Source organism: Brassica rapa, chromosome A06 (assembly GCF_000309985.2).
Source record: "Brassica rapa cultivar Chiifu-401-42 chromosome A06, CAAS_Brap_v3.01, whole genome shotgun sequence".
NCBI lineage: Eukaryota > Viridiplantae > Streptophyta > Magnoliopsida > Brassicales > Brassicaceae > Brassica > Brassica rapa.
Genome location: NC_024800.2, coordinates 23,434,616 through 23,456,253, shown reverse-complemented (window position 1 = coordinate 23,456,253; position 21,638 = coordinate 23,434,616). Strand labels below are relative to the sequence as shown.

The 21,638-nt window shown below is 35.4% G+C and overlaps 5 protein-coding genes and 1 long non-coding RNA gene across 11 annotated transcripts; 4 read left to right on the top strand and 2 right to left on the bottom strand.

Annotated features, from left to right (window-relative positions):
* The first annotated feature begins 385 nt into the window (after positions 1–385).
* On the top strand, positions 386–2,496 carry LOC103874593 (basic leucine zipper 63). Of its 2 annotated transcripts, none has more exons than XM_033273813.1 (6): positions 386–719; positions 1,129–1,213; positions 1,384–1,495; positions 1,587–1,662; positions 1,754–1,879; positions 1,970–2,496. In XM_033273813.1, exons 1-6 carry the CDS (start codon positions 462–464, stop codon positions 2,234–2,236), a joined length of 924 nt encoding a protein of 307 aa, XP_033129704.1. In that variant the 5' UTR covers positions 386–461; the 3' UTR covers positions 2,237–2,496. The 2 variants fall into 2 exon arrangements, with proteins under 2 accessions (XP_033129704.1, XP_009151264.1); XM_009153016.3 differs by having other exon boundaries at positions 388–719; positions 1,108–1,213.
* Positions 2,497–3,048: 552 nt separating this feature from the next.
* On the top strand, positions 3,049–4,312 carry LOC103874592 (sec-independent protein translocase protein TATA, chloroplastic). Its single transcript, XM_009153015.3, has 2 exons — positions 3,049–3,419; positions 4,002–4,312. The coding sequence occupies exons 1-2, from the start codon at positions 3,123–3,125 to the stop codon at positions 4,137–4,139; spliced, it is 435 nt and encodes a 144-aa protein (XP_009151263.1). The 5' UTR covers positions 3,049–3,122; the 3' UTR covers positions 4,140–4,312.
* A 3,245-nt stretch (positions 4,313–7,557) lies between these two features.
* On the bottom strand, positions 7,558–9,061 carry LOC103874591. The gene is made up of 2 exons (XM_009153014.3): positions 8,241–9,061; positions 7,558–8,024 (listed from the first exon to the last, which is right to left on the bottom strand). Exons 1-2 carry the CDS (start codon positions 8,740–8,742, stop codon positions 7,945–7,947), a joined length of 582 nt encoding a protein of 193 aa, XP_009151262.1. The 5' UTR covers positions 8,743–9,061; the 3' UTR covers positions 7,558–7,944.
* A 272-nt stretch (positions 9,062–9,333) lies between these two features.
* LOC103874589 (receptor-like protein kinase ANXUR2) lies at positions 9,334–13,020 on the top strand. Of its 2 annotated transcripts, XM_009153013.3 has the most exons (4): positions 9,334–9,630; positions 9,709–10,452; positions 10,680–11,846; positions 12,270–13,020. In XM_009153013.3, the coding sequence occupies exons 2-4, from the start codon at positions 9,711–9,713 to the stop codon at positions 12,938–12,940; spliced, it is 2,580 nt and encodes an 859-aa protein (XP_009151261.1). In that variant the 5' UTR covers positions 9,334–9,630; positions 9,709–9,710; the 3' UTR covers positions 12,941–13,020. The 2 variants fall into 2 exon arrangements, with proteins under 2 accessions (XP_009151261.1, XP_009151260.1); XM_009153012.3 differs by having other exon boundaries at positions 9,334–10,452.
* Positions 13,021–13,481: 461 nt separating this feature from the next.
* LOC103874588 lies at positions 13,482–16,688 on the bottom strand. Of its 2 annotated transcripts, XR_634226.3 has the most exons (4): positions 14,798–16,688; positions 14,579–14,624; positions 14,421–14,479; positions 13,482–13,842 (listed from the first exon to the last, which is right to left on the bottom strand). It is a non-coding gene; the product is annotated as an uncharacterized LOC103874588 (long non-coding RNA). The 2 variants fall into 2 exon arrangements; XR_004448705.1 differs by lacking the exon at positions 13,482–13,842 and having other exon boundaries at positions 14,304–14,479; positions 14,798–16,678.
* A 1,629-nt stretch (positions 16,689–18,317) lies between these two features.
* WRKY39 (probable WRKY transcription factor 74) lies at positions 18,318–21,258 on the top strand. 3 transcript variants are annotated; one of them, XM_009153010.3, is made up of 4 exons: positions 18,318–19,197; positions 19,475–20,259; positions 20,340–20,465; positions 20,910–21,258. In XM_009153010.3, exons 2-4 carry the CDS (start codon positions 19,505–19,507, stop codon positions 21,052–21,054), a joined length of 1,026 nt encoding a protein of 341 aa, XP_009151258.2. In that variant the 5' UTR covers positions 18,318–19,197; positions 19,475–19,504; the 3' UTR covers positions 21,055–21,258.
* The last annotated feature ends 380 nt before the right edge of the window (positions 21,259–21,638 follow it).

The following is a 21,638-nucleotide window of genomic DNA, read 5'->3' as shown; positions in this document are numbered from 1 at the left end:
TTATTACGTGTAGGCTTGTGATAGAAAGAACAATATTACATCAAAGGCCCTCTTAGTCTTATATATTTACAGATTATATTTATTATTATTTTATAATAGAAACATAACCCAATAATGTCTTTTTATTATAAACATTTGTAAAATATAATTGGACGTGAAGCACTGAAGGAGAACATACATTTACGATAAACTTATTTAGGGAAATCCTGTATAATTTTGGGCAAAATAACAAAGTAAAATACACAAAGTTTTGGATAAAATAGTATAAATCAGAAGTTTTTGGTGTGAATAAGAATACGCTAATCTTGTCGGGGGCCTTAAGGTGTAAATCTGATAATTTAATATCTTAACAAAAAAAAAGTATTATTAAAACGCAAAGGCTGCCCAATCGGATAAGAAGAAAACGTTGTAGGGAGAAGTCGAAGCAAAGAAAATTTTACAACAAAAATTAACAAAAAAAAATGGAAAAAGTTTTCTCTGTCGAAGAAACCTCCTGTAATAACCATCTTTGGTCGGAGCCGGCCAAAGAATCTGATGGAACGTCTGGAATGAACCGCAGTGACTCCGAGTGGGCATTCCATCGCTTCATTCAAGAATCCTCCGCCGGAGAAGATGGCGTTTCCGTCTCTGGACCGTCTTCTCCGGTAGATTCTCACGAATACAGAGAGATTCTGAAGAGTAAACTCAATCTAGCTTGTGCTGCTGTCGCCATGAAAAGGGTAAAACACTAATCTCTCTCTGCTCATGCTTTCATTAACCGACAACAGTTTTTCAAAGTTTTTAAAGGAAAAACCAAACCTTTTCTTATGTGAGGTTAATGTTGTGTAGTAGCTGAGTCGAACAGCCTACATGCCTTTGGCTTTAAAGGTTGAAAGTTTCTAAAATTGTTTTGAAAAAAAAAACTTACTTATTCAAGAACTGAGCTGGTTATGTTCTTGATGAGTATTGGGATGTATAGATCTATATTATATAATATGATTTGAGTTTGTGAACTTTATATGTTCTTTGGAAATTGGTTTTTAGTTGGAAGAAGAAAGCTATTTGCTTCCCAAAGACTTAATTATAATTATTGATTTGTTGTTGTGTTAATATTTGAAAATTTGATAGGGAGCTTTCATCAAACGTCAGGATACCTCTGGTAGATCTGAGAATGGTGGGGCTGCTTATACATCTAGTGCATCAGACCAAGGCTCCTTAGCTTCTTCTACTAAAGGTTTCTTTAATTGCTCAAACACTGCTCTTATCTACGCTGAGCCCTTTAAGATGTTCTTGATAGTATATTGACACTTATTGTGTGTTGCTCATTGCTGTGTTCCTTAGTTATTGCATATAAATAAAACTCAAGCTATAACGGAACCAATCTGTATTGATTTTCATTTGCAGCTACACCAGTGATGAGCAGTACCATAACAAGTGGATCTGAGTTCTCTGGTGATGACGAAGAAGCTGATGGTGAAACTAATATGCATCCTACCAATGTTAAGCGTGTCAAAAGGTAAAAACATCCTTTCTTGGATTTACAATCTCTCTCACAAGACAAAATATCTTTCTTGAACATTTGTTTTGTTTACCTGTTGTAATTACAGGATGCTCTCTAACAGGGAATCAGCTAGACGATCCAGAAGAAGAAAGCAAGCACACCTTAGTGAGCTAGAGACACAAGTATATTTAATCTCTCCCCCCCCCCCCCCCCCCCCACATTTGTTTTTTTTCTCACCTCACTTATTATTAACAATCTCCATCTCTCTGGTAGGTTTCACAGCTGCGTGTAGAGAACTCAAACCTCATGAAAGGTCTCACTGACGTAACTCAGACTTTCAATGACGCATCTGTAGAAAACAGAGTTTTGAAAGCCAATCTAGAGACACTACGAGCTAAAGTAAGTTAAAAGATTCATTTCCCTCTCCTCTCGGATTAAAAAGTTAACAAAACTCATTTAACAAGACTCTGTTGAAACCTTTTTTATCAGGTGAAAATGGCTGAGGAGACAGTGAAGAGAATCACAGGATTCAACCCAATGTTCCACACGATGCCTCAGGTTTCAAGCGTCTCTAATCCTTCAGAGACATCGAACTCTCTAGACACAAGCTCCCAAGTGACTACACCGGAGATCAGCTCAAGCAGCAACAAAAGCAAGGCCTTGATGGGTTGCAAAATGAACAGAACAGAGTCGATGAGGAGAGTTGCTAGCTTGGAGCATCTGCAGAAACGTATTCGCAGCGTTGGGGATAAGTAGGTTTGTGAAGATGATGATGAAGAGACTCGGCTTGTATAACATTATCACGAATAGAGAGAGGCATTGAGACAAAAGTGTTATATGTGTTGTGTAAAGAATTGTCTGACCTAGTTGTTTATCTCTGATTAGGTCTCTCTTAAATGTGTTTTCAACATTTACAGTTTGTATCTTGTAACTACTACTACAAAGTTATCAAACTCATAGCTTCATTGGTAATGTAAAGACAATTAGAAAAGGAGTAAAGACCATTCTTGGTAGAATTAATAATGTTTTGAACTTTTGATATATAAAACCCTCTAGTATTCTGTGTTTGTAAAATTTTAAAAATAAGTTTATTAATTGATATTAATAAAGTATATATTTTAATGATACATTAATTGAAAATATTTAACCGATTAATATTATTGATTAATAGTTATTGAAATATATATTAAAAAAATTGATTGTAAAACTACTCCCTTTGTTTCTTAATGTTACATATTCTAATTTTTTCACACATTTTAATAAAACACATTAAATTTGCATAATCTTTTGTGTTTATCTTTATTCCATAATTTTAAGCCAATAAAAATTCAGTAAGTGCAATTAAATTTTTTGAAATTTGCAATTAGTTAATAAAACATGTCTTGAAAATGTAAAAATGAATCTTTTTAAAACAATTTTTTTCTTAAAATATATAATATTAAGGAACAGGAGGGAGTATTATATTTTTATATCCATAGATATATCTTTTTTAGTATATCTTTCAAGAACTGAGAATATATTTTTATTATTCACTACTTAATAAGAAAATATTAGCTAAGAATTTTATTTTATTTTAATTGGATAAAAGAATAAAAAAAAACAGAGATAACGTTAGGACCAGAAGAAGAAGAAAAGATTAGTAATGGCGACATCGGTTGCGACTCTATCTTCTCCGCCACCAGTTACTCTGCCTCTCTCTTCATCTCGCTCTTCCTTATTCTCCAACTGTTTCATAGCGACCACCCGACGACCAAAGACTCGTTCTTTGGTGGCGATTCGACCGGAGCAGAGGAGAAAGTCGCTCACTTGTAATGCCCTGTTTGGTCTCGGTGTCCCTGAGCTTGCGGTGATTGCTGGCGTCGCCGCTTTGCTTTTCGGGCCTAAGAAGCTTCCTGAGATTGGCAAGAGTATTGGCAAGACCGTCAAGAGCTTTCAACAGGTTTGCTGTCCGATTATTACAAACTCATATACTTTGATATCTTTCAAACTATAGTTTTGGTCCGTGTCTTCACATCATCACATGTGCCAATTGATGTGTAAAGCTTGTTGATTTTAGTTGGAATTTGATGTTAAAAAGGTCTTTAAGAAGAAATGTGTTTTGGGAATTTTATGGGTCAAATGCTTAGTCTGTAGTTGGTATGGTCTCTGTCTGAATTTGTTAGGATTGATAAGAAGAAGACTCAGAAAGATTTGAAATTGAGTGTGTGTGTATAACTAAGTTGGATGTATAGAGTAGACATCAAGAACATAACTTTACATTTGCTTGTAAAACAGTTCACCATGTAACATTAAGCTCAAGCTCATTGATCACTATACTTTGCTTAATAGATCATCTTGTTATGTGGGTTAATATTGGAGTGATATTAGGTTATATATTTTCTAAAAACTTACTGCTTGTTGTTATGGCTGGTGGACGTGGTTCTTCTTAAGATATCTAGCTTCTGTTTGTATGTTTTGTGTTCCTTTCAGCTCTTCTTTTCTTTAATATTTGCATTGATGAAGGGGTATTGTAATGATGCAGGCTGCAAAAGAGTTTGAGTCTGAGCTTAAGACGGAACCTGAAGATTCTGTTGCTGGCTCGTCGTCTCCAGTAGCAATGAGTAACAAGGAAGAGGAAAAAACTGAGGTTTCGTCAAGCTCAAAGGACAATAATGTATGAAGAATGATGAGACTTTTTTTTTTTTTGCTTTTCCTGTAGTTAAATGAGTTTAGAACAAATACTCTTTGTTGATGATGGAAGCAGACTTGTCTTCCTATGAAATATGGTTGGCTCCATGGTGTTTGAATCTATATTAGCTATTTCTTCTTAAGAATATAGCAAACCTTGCAAAACCTTCAGTTCTTAACATCAGATGAACCTAAAGACAGGCTGTAATTTGTCTACATGATTTTTAATTACTGAGCTAGTTTCTGTCTCTAACGCACCCAGAGTCTTCTCACCACCTTCCTCAGCTTCTTCCTCCTCTCTCTTTCTTGCAAGTCCTCCAAACACAGCAGCAGGAACTTCCTTCTGAGCAATCTCTACTTTATCTTCCCCATCAGACTCATCATCACTCTTTTCCGGAAGCTCAATATCTTCTTAGCAGTCACTGGCTTCCCCTCATTCTCACCAGACTGTGAGATGACCCCCGCTCTCACAAACCCAACTCTCCTCCCACCATCTCTCTACCTAACCGTGGTAGACACCGGAGCCGCCATCAGCCGCCTCTCCAGAGCCGCCATCTCATCATCCAGCAAACCCGCCTTCGCCTCCTCCACGTCCACCATCTTGTTCTCCGGCAGAACGAAATGAGTCTAGCTGTAGCTCGCGGAAACGCTTCGTTTCATCCGCAGCATCTCTATGTACGTGTCCTCGTTCCCGTACTGCACCTCGAACTCGTGCCACTTGTTCCAAAACTCCGGGTCGGATCTTGGATCAGCGTACTGAGAGGCGCACTTGTAGACCGCGCGAGAACGGTCGAACTCTCCCAAGCTTCTCTCCAGCTCTGCGAACTTTATGCACATGAGCTTCACGTCCTTGTGTGGAAGACCAGACTCTATAGCTTGCTCGTATATTGAACGCATCTTCAAAGAACTTATTCTCCTCGAGAAGGAAAGCGTAGTTGAGTATGATCTGAGGCGTGGCATAGACAGCTCTCGTGGACTCCAGCTAGCGTCCCCATGCTTTCCTCCAAGTCAACGTAAAACGACCAGAGCCTCTAGGATCGATCTATGCAGCTTCATCTGCACTAACTCGTTCCCATCGGCAGCAGCCACTCTCCTTCTGACTTCCACCGTCGGCACAGCCGTGGCGCGCCTCATCAGCTCCAACGCTCCTTTGAAATTCTTGTGCCTCAGCTCCATCTCAGCCCACTCGCACCACAGGGTGGCGAGATGGTCCACGGTCTTGTAGCTGACCTGGACCATATTGTTTGTAATCTCATTCTAATTTATTTATACCAGTGGAAATATGTTTTTAGATGTTGATTTGTTGTTTCAGGGAGGTTTAACATATCTTTTTGTGTGGATGTGTAGCTCATGAACTCTACTCACAACGTATGCAATAAGCAGTCTTTGGTCTTAACACCGAGTCAGTGACGGGGTCCTATATCGAACTATGAGAATTAGGTCTTCGTCTTGGTAAAACTATGATCTATACTTAGAAAGCTTCAAGTCCATGTTTGAGAATTGAGACGCATGGACCCTGATTAGTGATTACTGATTACTAGTGACCGATTGGTTAGTTTTACGAAACCAAGCACCTGCACATCACTAGCTAGCTAGCCGGATGTTGAGAAGGTCCATTTCATTTCTTCATGTTTCTGGCCTGACGAAAGGTGAGAGAAATTGATGGAGAGAGATATTTGGATATATCTAAATATCTTAATTATCTAGATTATTATTTATTTTGGTGTTTATCTTAATTAGTTATAATTATCTTAAAGATTTTTAATAGTTTTAAGGTTATTTGGTTTTCATATAAACAGTCGTCTATGCCTAGAGTTGTATGGAGGTTATTGATATGAATATTTTTATAAAAGAGAGGTTTGAAACCCTTTATTTCCTTGTTACGGCTAGAACTCGAGAGTTCTCAACGAATCAAGAAGACTTTGATCCTAGGTATTCTCAGACTAAATAGGATTCATTGTGTTATAGTAGCTTCCGCTACATCAGAAATGATGTAAGCTCTTGTGATTGGTGACTTGGTGTGTCTTTAATACTGGAGCTTTTGTGTTGATGCTGAAATGGATTTTTAGGTTGATTGGGAGTTTGAATCTTAAGTGCAAAACTAGATTTTGACCCGCGCTTAGAAAGTGCGGATTTGTTTTTGTAATTAAATATATTATAAACGAATTTCTATATAAGATAGTGTATAAGTTTGAGCACATTTTGTCCAAAACCACGGGCTAAACCGTACCAAGCTGAAAAACCAAAATTGAATTGAATTGCATAAATAATATAGCAAATCATAAATCTATGACCGAAAAATTGAAACCGAACCGAGAACCAAATGAGTACCTGAATTTTTTAATAAAAATTATATATTTAAAAATATTAATTACATTCAATTTTTAAATAACCACATATCCTAAAAATACTATTTATAAACCGGATAACACGAAAACTTGAATTATCCGAATATTTTTATTTGGTTGATAAATAATTTAGTTAACCAAAAGTATAATTTATGTATATAATTATTTATTTCAAATATATATAACTACGTTTAATATAACACATAGTATCAAAACTATTTTCAAAATAATATTATGTTTTAAAATAAGTAGATTTTGTTCTAAAACACAATTCTACTGCTAACATGTTTTAAAGTATCGATATAGTGTTAATAAATAACAAAGTGTTTTCAAAGTTTTAGAAGTTATCACTAACTGATTTATAATTGGTTAGACTAAATATCTAACAGAACCGAAGATAAATAGTCATTTTCTGAAAATATAGCAGATGGAAAGATTGAACCGGTTTTATGTAGACCATAATCATATCTATGGATTTTTATAAGAACTGGTTTGGTATTAAAATAATACAACCAACTTGAAATATTAAGTTGTGACAAACATCGTTTAGTTTGTGAATGATAATGTTGAAGTGTTCATATATATAACATGGTTAATGAAATCAGTTTAGTTATAAGGTTAGTATAAAATAATGGTTTATCTCTGTAAAAAATGTATTTTTTACAATGGATATTATATTTTGTTTATAGTCTTCGAAGGTATTATCTATTAAATAAATCACAAGTAACCATATACTATATAAATATAAGGTGGACATTATTTAATATTAGCTCAAAATATTTATGATGGAATAATGCGTATATAGTAAACGTATAAGTATATAATTAGGTTAGTACCATTTTTTATGACTAATTTGCTTTTAATGAAGAATAATTAAGTTAGTAGTATGAGAAATAATAGGAATTCTAGTTAAATGAAATGGTCCAACTATGACTTGTTTTAAGTAGATTTTTTAGGACTTCTTCCCTTTTAATAGTATTGATATGAAACTTATTGTTACTTATTTCTCTCTATTTTTAAATCAAGTAAATGATTAATACACAAGTAAAATACGGTCAAAAATTCTTCTGAAACCAATCATATAATAGATCCGTGCATTTGCATGATACAAGGCTCTTATGAAAAACATACTTCAAAGTATTTTTCATCGTAACCATCATCAAGTCCACGACCATACATTAAAAGTCTATATGCATACAGTACACGAATAAGAAAGGCCGTCCTCTCTTCATCTTGTTACTGTTGCAAAACTATGTAGAGAGAGAGAGAGCCATGATGATCTCTTTCTCTATCTTTTTTTTTTCTCCCAAAACTTTCCTTTTTTTGTTATTTTCCTCCTTCAGAGAGATCCTACTTGGTAGGATTCTTTCTCTGTCCTATCTCACCAGCAATAGTAAAAAAACACAAGTGTTTCAAGTTGAAACTTAAGAGTCACAACGTATTCACTCATTAGTGAGACTGCATCACAGAACATGCAACAGCTTGTGCCCAATGCCTTAATCTTTGTTTTACTTGTTGAGGACTGTCCCCTGCACAACTCAATCCACAATGATTAGTGTGAGAATATAAGCTCCAAGAGTTTCGATGGGACATGATTAATATACAAAAACCTTAGCTCAATCCACTTATCCTCAATTGGTTTTAAGTTATAAGTCTAGGAAACTTAACAATTAGTCTATGCATGTAAATACTGACCATAGAAAATCAGCATTTATAAGAAGATGAAATGAAGTTTTTGTTTTTACCTGGACATAAGATCTTTAATGAATCCGAGTCGGTTCTTGGGCTACAAGGAATGCTGCTTGAGGAAGCAGAGGTAGAAGGTAAAGAGCCATCTCCTCCATTGCTGCTACGGCTGCTACTAGGTGAAGGGAGAGGCGAAAGCTGCCTATGCACAGCAAAGTAAAGATCTAATGCTGGTAATGTGTTGCACAACTTCAGTCCTGCTTCTTCCTTGAATCCAAACCCTAACTCGATGGACCCTTTGAGCTCCCTTAAGTCTTCATCGGTTAGATCAGTAGGATCACAATCGCTGTCAGAGAGGCCTTTCTGCTTCTTTTCCTGAATCTTTAACATCTGACGGCGCCTTTTCTCCCAAGCAACATCTCGCGGTGTCTCACGCATTGATAGTTGCTTTGATAACCGCTGTTTCGGTTTCTGCGAGGCTAATGGTGCCACTTGTGTCTCAGGAAGTGATGGTGATGAAGACGAGATTGGTAAGGTAAGGCCTTCTCTTCTCCTCACCATTTTTATATCTTTTAAAAAGATTACTTGTAATGCAAGGCAGGTGATTTGTTCTTAGAATTGGAAAAGATACCTTCTGGTACAAGCTAGGGCTTATTTTACTACCTGTTTTCTTTAGGAGAATATAGCTTTGGATTTTGCTTATGAGTCTAGATGTATGTTCTTCATCTGCTGGCCGCATGTGAAAACCAACTAACACGGCCAACAAAGAAGCTTCTACGGGTCGGGTTGATCAGAAAATCTTCTGTATACTCTTTTTCTACCTGAAAATTTTGCCAAACCCGACCACATAAACTCTCACAAAAAGAGACTCAAAGAGCCTTTAATGGAGGATTTGAGAAAGTAGTTTTCACCATTGATTTATGCAATGGAGTCAAAAGCTATTTTCCTCCATTGTTTAAATTTGATATACAAAAGACTCATCCTCATTTATTTAGGGATCTTTCTTTGTTTAGATTCTTGACTCCCAAAAAAGAAAACGTGTTTCATAATTATCCTACTCTACAAGAATGTACATTGATCAAACCTGTTATTTTTTCCTATTTTAAGAATCAAGTCAATATAGTTTTAAGTCATGAATTTTATTTCATTAGTGTAACATTAATAACTCAAAAGTATATTTTTTCTCTCTTCAAAGTTCTAACCAAATTTGCTTAAAATAGTTTTCTACTATTAATCCTCTCCACCATGGATTTCTCTAACTACTTTCTGTTTCTCTTTCAGACACAACACCAAAAAAATGAGAAAAATCCAATGACCAAGGAAAACGAACGGTTTGTTTTTGTCTTGTTGAGGTTTCTGCTCCTGTTTCCATGGCTTTGATCATACATTGTTAGGTTTGGAGAGAGGAGAAGAAACAAGCCTCCAAGTTTTCTCTCCTGGTTTCTTGAGGTAATAACAATCCCACTAAGAAAATTAACCTTTTATGTTCCTGAGGATTTAAAACACGTAATTTATCTAATGTTTCAGCCATGAACGAGAAAACGAGGACCCTGTGTTCCCTCCTCTGTTTCTTCTCTGTTATTCTAGTTTCTATCTCTCAATCTAACGGCCAAGATCTCGCGTTGGCATGCGGGGCATCAGAACCATCTTCTGATCCAGACAAGAAGAAATGGGAACCCGACACCAAGTTCTTGAAAACACCAAACACGGATCATGCAACAGCTACGTATCAAGATCCATCTCTTCTCTCAACAATTCCTTATATGACAGCAAGAATCTTCACAGCTCCCGCGACTTATGAGATCCCGGTTAAAGGAGACAAAAGACATTTGCTCCGGTTGCATTTCTACCCATCAGAATACACAGGACTCAACATTGATGACTCTTACTTCTCTGTAGCAGCTAATGATATCACCCTTCTAAGCAACTTTAGTGCAGCTATCACATGTCAAGCCTTAACACAAGCTTACCTCGTAAGAGAATATTCTCTTGCACCGACCCTAAAAGATGCCTTGACCATCACGTTTACTCCTTCAGATAAACATCCTAAAGCGTTTGCTTTCATAAACGGTATTGAAGTCGTTGAGATGCCGGAACTGTTTGATACAGCTGTTCTCGTTGGGTTCACAGACCAAACAGCTGATGCTAAGTCCGCGAATCTTCAGACCATGTTTAGGCTTAACGTTGGTGGTCAGGACATTCCCGGAAGCCAAGACTCTGGCGGGTTAACTAGAACATGGTACAACGATGCGCCTTACATATTCAGCGCAGGTGTGTATGTGTTTTTTTTTAAATACCAGGAGGTTCGGGGCCAAAGCCCGTAATACTCTTAGGAATAAAACCATAACATGTAATATAAGTTTCGTCCTAGTGCTTTCTACTATCGTTGTACCGTCGAGCATGTCTCCTAGATCTTCTGTTTTAGTTGTAAACTTTCATGTTCTTTGGACTTTTTAATATAAGTTTGGTGTTACAAAAAAAGTTTCGTCCTAGTGCAGGTCTTGGTGTTACCCTACAAGCAAGCAACAACTTCAGGATTGATTACCAGAAAATGCCGGTCTCGACCGCACCACCTGATGTCTACAAAACAGCTAGATCACAAGGACCAAACGGAGACCTCAACGTTAATTCTAATCTCACATGGATGTTTCAAGTTGATACTAACTTCACCTACATCATGAGACTCCACTTCTGTGAGTTCCAACAATCTAAAGTTAATCAAAAAGCTTTCAACATATACATCAACAACAGAACCGCACAAGGGGACACCAACGCTGCGGATATAATCGCGTGGTCAGGTGGGAAAGGTGTCCCAACCTACAAGGACTACGCGATGTACGTTGATGCTAGCAACGGTGGAGCAGGAGGCGAAGATGTTTCACTTCAGATGACTCCTTCTAAATTTGCTAAGCCAGAGTTTCTCGACTCACAGCTCAACGGGTTAGAGATTTTCAAGATGGACACGATGAAAAACCTAGCGGGTCCAAACCCTAAACCATCTCCTATGCAAGCTAACCAAGATGGTAAAAGAGAGTTTCGAAGAGACAAAAGAATCACAGCTTTTATCATCGGTTCAGCTGGTGGAGTAGCAGCGATTTTACTATGTGCGTTGTGTTTCACAATGTATCAAAGGAAACGTAAGTTCCAAGGAAGCGACTCTTACACATCGAGTTGGCTTCCTATATACGGAAACTCCCACACATCCGCAACAAAATCTACCATATCCGGTAAGAGCAACACGGGAAGCCACTTATCTAACCTTGCAGCTGGTCTATGTCGAAGATTCACGTTGTCTGAGATCAAACACGGAACTCAAAACTTCGACGAGTCTAACGTAATAGGAGTTGGAGGGTTTGGTAAAGTTTACAAAGGAGTTATAGACGGAACCACAAAAGTGGCCATCAAGAAATCAAACCCTAACTCAGAACAAGGTCTCAACGAGTTCGAGACAGAGATAGAACTTCTCTCGAGGTTAAGACACAAACACTTGGTCTCCTTGATAGGTTACTGCGACGATGGAGGAGAGATGTGTTTGATATACGATTACATGTCACTCGGAACACTTAGGGAGCATCTTTACAACACGAAGAGACCTCAGTTAACTTGGAAACGACGTCTAGAGCTCGCTATTGGATCTGCAAGAGGGTTGCATTACCTTCACACAGGTCAGTGCTGCCTCTAAATCTCTAATAGGGGAACAATAGGTACGACCACCCCTGGTCCAATCCCTTTGTCCCCATGTTATATTAATTAAGACTCTGATTTTAATATATATATATATATATATCTTATATTAAAAAAAATTGTTTAACAAAAGAAAAGAGCTGTTTTTTATTTTTATTATAATATATAAAATTTCATAAAGTAAAATTTTAGGAAAAGTGTAATATAATACTTCTTCTATTCTTTAATGATAGATTTTCTAGAAAAAAAGTTTGTTTCAGAAAAATATATTTTTTGTGTGTTTTTAATATGTGTAAAAATATTAAAACTTATATCTTTTTTAGAAACTGAGGGAGTATAATTTTTAAGGGCCAAAAATTGTTTTTCCCAGGGTCTACTAACATGTTGAGCTGGCACTGACACAGGTGCAAAGTATACGATCATACACCGTGACGTGAAGACAACGAACATCTTACTCGATGAGAATTGGGTTGCGAAGGTCTCCGACTTTGGTTTATCCAAAACCGGACCGAACATGAACCAAGGTCATGTCACGACCGTAGTCAAAGGAAGCTTCGGTTACTTAGATCCAGAGTACTTTAGGAGACAGCAGTTAACCGAGAAGTCAGATGTGTACTCTTTTGGAGTTGTTTTGTTTGAGATCTTATGTGCTAGACCGGCTTTAAACCCTAGCTTGCCTAAGGAGCAAGTGAGTCTTGGTGACTGGGCGACGAACTGTAAAAAGAAAGGGACGTTAGAGGATATCATTGATCCTAATCTGAAAGGGAAGATTAATCCTGAATGTTTGAAGAAGTTTGCGGACACGGCGGAGAAGTGTCTTTCGGATAGTGGTTTAGATCGGCCGACGATGGGAGATGTTTTGTGGAATCTTGAGTTTGCGCTTCAGTTACAAGAAACTGCTGATGGGTCGCGACAACCAACGCCTAGCCGTGGAGGTGAGTCCGAGGATTTAGCTGGAGAAGGTGGTGGTATGGCGGTTAACGTCGGCGGCGCCGGAGAACATGACGTGAGTGACTTGTCTTCCGAGGAAAGCAGTGGGATATTTTCTCAAATTGTAAACCCTAAAGGGCGATGAGGTAATTTGAAAACCGAACTAAAAAAGACATCCATTATTTTTGTTTTGTTTATGGAAATTAAGAGGAAAATGTGGATCAATCGGTTCTTTTTATTATTTTCTTTATGTAATATGTTAAGCGAACATAACCTAGATCTTCTTTCTTTTTAATTTACCCGTGCTTTATGAGTTAAACCCAAGTCAAAACACTTGTAAAACTATATCTATTGCTGTTGTTACATGTTAGCAAGATATTAGCCCTGTTCTTTTTGCAAACGCTGCAACCAGCACCAGCACTAGCGTTCAAAAATTACACATATTTCCATGGTAAATACACTGCTGGCTAATAAATAACGTTTACTCACTGGGTAAGAGCGGTTTGTTTCTAGTTCCTGAAACATGTAACATTGCAGCCTCTACAATAGCGGATAGTGTCACAAAGGACCAACGTCTGCAATCATATGTTGCTTTTGGTGGGCCTCATTGGCTGTCTGCTGTTCTGTTGCAGGAGGCAACTTAAGGTTACTCTGTTGCTGATTAATATTAGCAGGATAAGGCTCGGTTCTGAGTTTGGAAACCTGCTCTATGATTTCTTATTTTCCCAACAGTTTGGGTTTACTTTTTGGGGCCTACTGGCTTCCACTTTGTTTTTGGTTTTTTATTTTGCTTATTATCACATCCCTTTGGATGCAACATTTCTGAATCATCAATGACAAAAAAAAATACAGTGCTGGCGGGACAAAACCGATTTGTTTTCCCAGTCGCTGCGGCAAAAATAAATAATAAATCTGACTCTGAAAAAGGTAGCTGCATTAGCGACTTCCGCTAATTGTGTCTCCGTCAACTTGTTGGCGTCAGATTTAGTTTTCAAGATCCGTTCAGTTTGCTTTTGTCATAGTGATTTTTGTTGATGCTACAGCTGGCTGCAGCGACCATTAAAAGAACATGGCTATTAATTGGTACCTGAGTTAAAGTTTTCTAACTATTAAAAACAACGAAAAAGTGGTGTAGTAATTAAAATTTTAAGAGCATGATTAACCGGAGTTCTTAGGATGGGATTTTTAGTGAAAGTTAAAAAACTGTCTCTTAACTTTTAACCGGTTTTTAAATAAAGACTTTAAGAACCGGTTCTTAGCTTTTTTAGTTAAAAGTTAAAAAATAGTTTCTTAATTTCCGCTAAGAACCCCACTCTAAAAACTCCAGATTAATCATGGTTGATAATGATTTATTCTTCTAAAATGAGTTAATTTAATAGTGGTTTGAATTTCGTCTTATTAAGAGCATCATCAACCCTAAGAGGCAAATTTGAACTCTTAATGTTTTTTTAGTAATTAATGATACTTAAGAGAGACCAATATATTTAGCTCCAATGGTAAGTTCTTAATTTAGGGTTCTTAAAAAAAACTTTATTAAACTTAATGTTTTTAAAGAGTTCAAATTACAGTACGATTCAATTGAAACCAAATCCTTAATCAAACCAGAAAGACAGAGTAACACTAACCTTTGCTCGTTGAACGTTTGCTCAATCACCCTTTGCTCGCTGAAGCTTGATCCTTCAATCTGACAACACCAAGACAGGAAAAAAAATTAATTCAGACATAACTACTACCCAACTCAACAATAAACCTTTCAATCAATACAAAAGAAGAAGACTATTACATGTATTGTTCCACCAAATGTACTCCTCTGCTGATCTTTTCTTCGTCTTCTACCACAAACACACATGTAAATATCAGTGCATTACTTTCTGTTTCACGAGACAGAACTTACCGAACATAAACAAACTTACAAACACATCATATTGAAATTGCGATCAGAACATCATATATAATAATCAATGACATACATAGCTAACAAAGAATAGAAGAACCGTTTTACCTTTGGATTTGAGGTGAGGCACTGAGGGAAAGCTTCGAGGAGAAGACCCACCGAGAGACAGATTGAGAGAGAGAGAGAGAGAGAGAGATTTTTCGCGTTTAACGCGTAACCAATGCTTCACCCTCTAATTCAGTGACACCTGGCAAGCAAAAGGCGCCCCTTCCCGGCCTTCCACAAGAGGCGCGTCTTCGCCTTTTTTCATTTGTTTATTTTTTTTTAATAAAAAGCCTCATTAAAAGGCAGCGTTAAAGATGCTCTATATTTTCATACTTAGATCTATTAATTTTTTTTGGTAAAATAGATCTATTAATTTTTCAAAAAGATATGTTACTTTACTTTATAATAATGTTAAACTTTCACAATTAAGTTTAGAAGCTAAACCGAAGTAGCCTAAAGCAAAATTTATGGAAAGTATCGTTCACTCATTAAAGAGTCGGAAATAGGCATTGAGGTTTTGGTTACTAATTTATTTGTAGACGTCGTTTTTGGATGAATGAGCCTTACTATGATATCTCTTTGTTAACAACTAAATCAATGCTGCGAAAACTCAAGTGGAATCAAGACGACTTCCCCTTTGGATTGTACTTCATCAGCTTGCGCTATGAAGCCCAAACAAAATACTCAAAACTTACTTATGTATCAACCTCTAAAGCTGTAAGCAATATAATAAACAAACTTTTGGTTCATTATAGAATTAAAATATTTCAAAAGCAATTTGTAGTGGCTTAGGAATTTGTCATTTGTCATATGGCACCGAAGTCAAATCATAATCACAATAACAGGCGTGGTTTAGTTTAAATTGATTATATAACTGATTCTTTTGAAAATTCTGCAAGAAAACAGAAAAGTTAGACATACTTTTTTGCAGACTGGGTATTTTACCATTATCTACGATTGGAATATTTATATGGTAGACTGGTAGTGTGTATATATTATAAAATGGCTCAATGATTTTGTCTTGGGGATCATATTCACATTTCATAGTGGATGTGGAACCAAAGGTCACTACCAAAGTGGACGATGGTAGTAAAATCATATTTTATGTCGACAATTATTTATTAGCTTTGCAATCATCCTATATATCATTTTAGACTTTTAGTACGCTCAGATTTAAACGAAAAAGAGACTTTAACAGAACGTTTTATTTATATATCTAACAAAGTTCCATACATGTAAGTTGCAACATATATGATATATCACTAAGTACTAACATCGTACCTAAATGATTTTATGAAGTGTATATCGAATCTTCCCAGATATACATATATAAACGTCGTCCTAATCGGATAACCTAGCTTGGTTATTATAGTTTTCTTTTCTAACTAAATCCAGTTGATTTAACAATACGGGACATGTGATTGTTAAAGTGGCACATGGATGACGGATACATATGTTACATGTGCATGATTGGATAGGAGTAAAGTCGAAGAAAGGAATGGCGATAAGATATGCATCGTGGGCTTGATACGATATCCAAATTTAAAAAGAGTAAAGGAAAAGCTTCATGCGTCAGAAGGATTATTGTCAACCAAATAATCGATTTGCTCTTTGGCTTTTGCTCCTAATGTTTTCGACGGTTTCGAGATCCTTATTGGATGCTCTATGTACTAAAATAATAATAATAAGGAGGTGGAGTTGGCCAATCTAGCTAGTGTGATGATGATAGTGGCTTTGTAGGTGTGAAAATTGACGAAAACGAATCGGCCATGGCTACTTGATCTAACGAGTAGAGGACGAACATACGACGACAAAGACAACGACTATAATACATAAAATATTGCTTCGGACAATACAAAAGTTGAATTTCTAAAATATTTATAGTTTACGAAAACTAGTATCTCAAATCGTAGTTGTAAGTATATCCCCTATATATTATTTGAGAAGCATTGCAACATTTTTTTGTAGCCACGTGTCATCACTAGAATGATTCTTAGAATCCTTAGAGAAATAGGTTGGTCCATCTAAATATATAATAAGCTTTTTATTAAACCACAATAAATACATTATTAATGTGCTTCATTATTTCCTTAAATAAGATTTTGAAATTGCCTAATGTGGCTAAAGTATATATGACAATTAATGATTTTGAATAATAAAGATTTGATAAAAATAAGTGTGTATTATAATTATATTTGTTTAATTTTAAGCTATTAAAATAAATTAAACAATCATAGTAACTATATAATAAAAATTAAAAAGATTATTTATATATTATATTTTGAATTTTTATAAAAGAGTATAAATTACTAAAACTATTCAAAGTTTCACATTCAAATTTTGTGATCTATGATTTAAAACTTTTGTAACGATATGATACAAATAATTAAAAAATAATATAAGTTGAAAGTCTCATTTAATAAGTATCAAAAATAAAAGATATATAAATATATGTATTATTTTAAATTAAACTATATGCCATATAAAAATACATAAATATCTTAATTTTGAAATTTACTTTGAACATTTTTTTGATAAAAAATTTGAAAAAATATTGACAACTTAATTTTTAAAAATATTATAAATTACTTAAACCATTAATTCCACTGTGAAAATTTTGTTATCACTAAGTTAGACTTTTTGCTATAACAGATAAAAATGATAAAAAAATATGAGCAAAAAGCATCATCTAACAAATATTAATATTAAAATTATACCATATATATGTTACTATCATTTAAATTTAATTATATATCATATCAAATAGAAAAAATATTTTTTCGATTTATAAAATTTATTTATATGTTCGCACCAATTTAATTATATAAGTAGTATATAATGACTTCTTAATTATTTAATATATATTTATTATTTCATAATATGTTATAAACATATAATATATAAAATAATATATATATATATAATGTTCATTCCGCGCAAGGCGCGGGTCTTAACCTAGTTTATTTACTAACGGATGAACAAAATCGAAACTACAGAGTATTAACGAACAAAATAAAATTTATTTTCAATAATGTCGTGTGAAGAAACAATCAGTTCATTGCTACTTGACGAGAAGCAAAGAGAATCTTTGCCAGGTCAACTCTGTGACTCTTGTTTCGGTTTGGGTCCAGTTTTTTTTTTTAATTTTAATTTTGCTCTTTTTTATGGGCGACAAAGAGCCGAATCAATCATCTGTAATTTGTGTTGGAACCAAAAAATGGCCTCAACAATGTGTTCACCGTATGTTTTGTGTATATCGAACTAGACATGTCTCGTTCGATAAATGCGGAAAAACATCCGGTGGTGGTCTGCACATCATTACCATCTAGCGCTCTTATTCTAGAATTAATTTTATGTATATGCGTTTTTTTCCAATTTTTAGTAATTGGCTGGATAATATTAACTTAATTATTTTTTTTAATCTAAAATAAGTTAAGATATGGGTTAACTTCCTGCGCTGATTTTGTACTGGCTCTTCGTTTTGCTACCGAAAGTTCTTTAGATACTGTAACTAGAGACTAGTAATGGACATGGTCTTAGAGGGATTAATTTCCAGTCTCGCATTTCCTATGGTCACCAACGCATTTGGTGCTAGTCCCTGTAGTTTTCTTTTGGTTTATTTACAGTTTTAGTTTTAGCTATTTTAGTGTTGTTTTTATTTATATATTTTATTTATGTAACACTTTTAAGTCTACACTGTTTTAAATTGAATAACCTACTCTAAAAATCAAATAAATTACAAGATTTATGCAAGAAAGTTTCCATTTTCAAGATAAGACAAGAAACAGACAACAGTTCATGTTCAGTCAACATTCCAGTTACACGTGTTACGATGAAGACAGGAACATATGGACAGGTGTCGCAATACTAGCGGTCATTTGTCCAAGTTGCATGCCCGAGATTCTAAAGAATACATAGCTGGAACGTGGGGCCAATTAACGACAGTTTCCTATTTTTATTTTATTAAAATTTTAGAATACTTTCCACGCAGGACTATAAAAATGGCATCAATCTCTTATACATTATGCAGAAACTAATAATTAAAATACATTGATTATCACTATACATTAATTATTTTTAAATATTTTTATCATTTATATAAACATGAAAGATGAAAAATCATGCTACAAAATGTTTATAAAAATATATGTTTGAACTTTGATCTAAGCTTTATTTAGGAAAAGAAAAAACGTATCTACAAACGAGTAGATGCAAAGTAGGTCCAGTATTGGGACCTACCAAGAAAATCTTTTAGAGAGGACTCTGTTTTTTTCTTTCCTTCCCCTGTGACTGCGACGACCAACTCTCAAAGACCCAACTCCACTCCACTGTCTCTTCTCTATTCTTTTCTTTTTTTCATTTTTATATTTTAATTCATATTGACAAAGCAGAAGAAAAGATTTGTATTTTAATGGGGCTAAGGGAATATTTGTGAAAGAACTTCTTCCTCTCAGACGTAGAAGGCAAGTCCCTAAGCTTGTATTTGTTTCTTCTTACAGTTAGATAAGAAAAAAAAAAAATTTGCTTTTAGAACACTTTAACTTCTGGGTGATTCCTTCCTCATCCTTCTTCTTAATCTGTATGGGAAAGATCTCTCCCTTTAATCCATTTCAGGGTTTCAATGTTTTGGCTGTGCTCATGAGTCATGATGATTTGCTTTTCCTTTTACAATAGTTTTTAGGGTTTGAGTTCTAGATCTTTGGAAGCTTCTGACACATTTGATTTGATTGAATTTTATAGCTCTGAAGCTTGTGTGTGTGGAAGAAAAAAATGGAGGAAGTTGAAGCTGCAAACAAAGAAGCAGTGGAAAGCTGTCATGGAGTCTTGAATCTCTTGTCACAACAAACCAGTGATCCTAAATCCCTACTGGTTGAAACAAGAGAAGCAGTTATCAAGTTCAAGAGAGTCACTTCTCTTTTGACTAGAGGGTTAGGAGGTCAAAGAAAGATCAAGAAACTCAACAACAACTACTACAAGTTTATGTCTCCTTTGTTGCCCCAATACATCTTCTTGGAAAGTCCTATATGCAGTAATAATGCTATAACTGGTTGCACTCCGGTTCTAGCACCAAAGCCTCTTCAGGTTATACCACCTGCTGCTCCTAGTTATGGTGAACAGAGACCGGTTCACCCTCCACCTATGATGCTTAACCAGAAAATGTGTGTTGACAAGTCGTTTCTAGAGCTAAAGCCACCGTCTCTTCGAGCTGTTGATCAAAAGCCATATCAGTTTATCCGTAACCACCAGCAAGGAGTGTACTATAGGAGTAACAGTGGTTTAAACCTAAAGTTTGATGGGTCTGGTGGTGGTGGTAGTTGCTATTCCCCAAGTGTTTCCAATGGATCAAGATCGTTTGTTTCATCTCTCAGTATGGATGGGAGTGTGACGGACTACGATAGAAACTCGTTTCATTTGATAGGATTACCTCAGGGGTCTGATCATATGTCGCAGCATTCAAGGAGGACAAGCTGCTCTGGTAGTTTGAAATGTGGAAATAAGAGCAAGTGTCATTGTTCCAAGAAAAGGTGTGTGTTGGTTTTGTCTTCTTCTATGAGATAGAAAGTGTTTGTGTTATAAGATGTTTGGTTATTTACTTATTTTACAGGAAGCTGAGAGTAAAAAGATCCATCAAAGTACCTGCAATCAGTAACAAGATTGCTGATATACCTCCAGATGAATACTCATGGAGGAAGTATGGACAAAAGCCAATAAAGGGTTCTCCTCATCCTAGGTGAATGAGATTTCTTATAGATATTCATTCGGTTTTTCTTGGATTAAACAAAAGAGAGTAATTACATGAGTTTCAAACTTTCGTTTTGATTTAATTAATATATTAATTAATCTAATAATAAGTTTTATCAATGGAATAAGCCCGCTAATATACCCAACGTCCCTGCTGCAATATGATGAGAGGCTATTCCTCCCGGAACAAAAGGGTCAAAACCCTCCGCGCCAGAACAACTCAAAAGATAAAGAAGTATCGTGAATTTCTTTAGTAAATAGTTACATGCTTAGCCAATGGCCTCGTTCAATGTTCAAGAAATCACTAGGCGAGATAGGCCCTATATAAGATTTTCGAGAAAAATATTTATGAAAAATTGTTTAGCTTATGACTGATTTGCTGCCTAGACCGATTTTTAGAACACTAGTTTTTAATATTGCTCTCTCGTTACAGGGGATACTATAAATGCAGCAGCGTGCGAGGTTGTCCAGCAAGGAAGCATGTTGAACGATGTGTAGACGAAACTTCGATGCTTATTGTGACTTATGAAGGTGAGCATAACCATGCGAGAATCTCCTCCCAGTCAGCTCACACCTGATTAGCTAAACCGGTCTAGTAGCTGCGATCTGCAAGTGTAAATTCTACCTTGAACGTAGGTTATCGTGCATCACAAGTTTGGTTTCAGCCTTATCTACATATAGATATTGTTATAAATGTCATAATCTAGAATGTTTTTTTTTGTTTCAGATGTTGAACTAATGTATCTGATATGATTCGGTTCCTCTCTGTTTTTCCAAGTCCATTAGAGAATGTAATCCTACTATATAAAAGGGACTAAATTTAAGGCTTTTGGGACTATCCACCTCAGCCAAAATATTCTCATCCAAAAAGAATTAGGAATAAACGTCATTTAGAAGATAATTAACTAACATACGACTTTTGATATTTCTAGAAAATTCAAATTTGTAACTGCTAATTTATTAATAGAATCATAAATATATATATATATAGTGAATTATGTTCTATTTTTAATCGTTAGACTTCAGGATAAATAAATTATTAATTTATAATATATATATAGTTTATAACTTTATATTGTAGTTATAAATAAAGAAACAAAAACCGGGGAGGGTGAAGAAGCTCATGTAAAATTATGTAATTAAAATGGTAAAATGGTGAGTA

Bases quoted from the DNA above. Each gene is read 5' to 3' on its own strand.
- WRKY39 (XM_009153010.3), top strand. From the start codon at position 19,505: ATGGAGGAAGTTGAAGCTGCAAACAAAGAAGCAGTGGAAAGCTGTCAT. The intron at 20,260-20,339 runs GTGTGTGTTGGT...CTTATTTTACAG, and splicing joins TGTCATTGTTCCAAGAAAAG to GAAGCTGAGAGTAAAAAGAT. The intron at 20,466-20,909 runs GTGAATGAGATT...CTCTCGTTACAG, and splicing joins AAGGGTTCTCCTCATCCTAG to GGGATACTATAAATGCAGCA.
- LOC103874591 (XM_009153014.3), bottom strand. From the start codon at position 8,742: ATGGTGAGGAGAAGAGAAGGCCTTACCTTACCAATCTCGTCTTCATCA. The intron at 8,025-8,240 runs GTAAAAACAAAA...TGAGTTGTGCAG, and splicing joins ATTAAAGATCTTATGTCCAG to GGGACAGTCCTCAACAAGTA.
- LOC103874592 (XM_009153015.3), top strand. From the start codon at position 3,123: ATGGCGACATCGGTTGCGACTCTATCTTCTCCGCCACCAGTTACTCTG. The intron at 3,420-4,001 runs GTTTGCTGTCCG...GTAATGATGCAG, and splicing joins CCGTCAAGAGCTTTCAACAG to GCTGCAAAAGAGTTTGAGTC.
- LOC103874593 (XM_009153016.3), top strand. From the start codon at position 462: ATGGAAAAAGTTTTCTCTGTCGAAGAAACCTCCTGTAATAACCATCTT. The intron at 1,496-1,586 runs GTAAAAACATCC...TTGTAATTACAG, and splicing joins AATGTTAAGCGTGTCAAAAG to GATGCTCTCTAACAGGGAAT. The intron at 1,880-1,969 runs GTAAGTTAAAAG...CTTTTTTATCAG, and splicing joins TAGAGACACTACGAGCTAAA to GTGAAAATGGCTGAGGAGAC.
- LOC103874589 (XM_009153013.3), top strand. From the start codon at position 9,711: ATGAACGAGAAAACGAGGACCCTGTGTTCCCTCCTCTGTTTCTTCTCT. The intron at 10,453-10,679 runs GTGTGTATGTGT...GTCCTAGTGCAG, and splicing joins GCCTTACATATTCAGCGCAG to GTCTTGGTGTTACCCTACAA. The intron at 11,847-12,269 runs GTCAGTGCTGCC...GCACTGACACAG, and splicing joins GTTGCATTACCTTCACACAG to GTGCAAAGTATACGATCATA.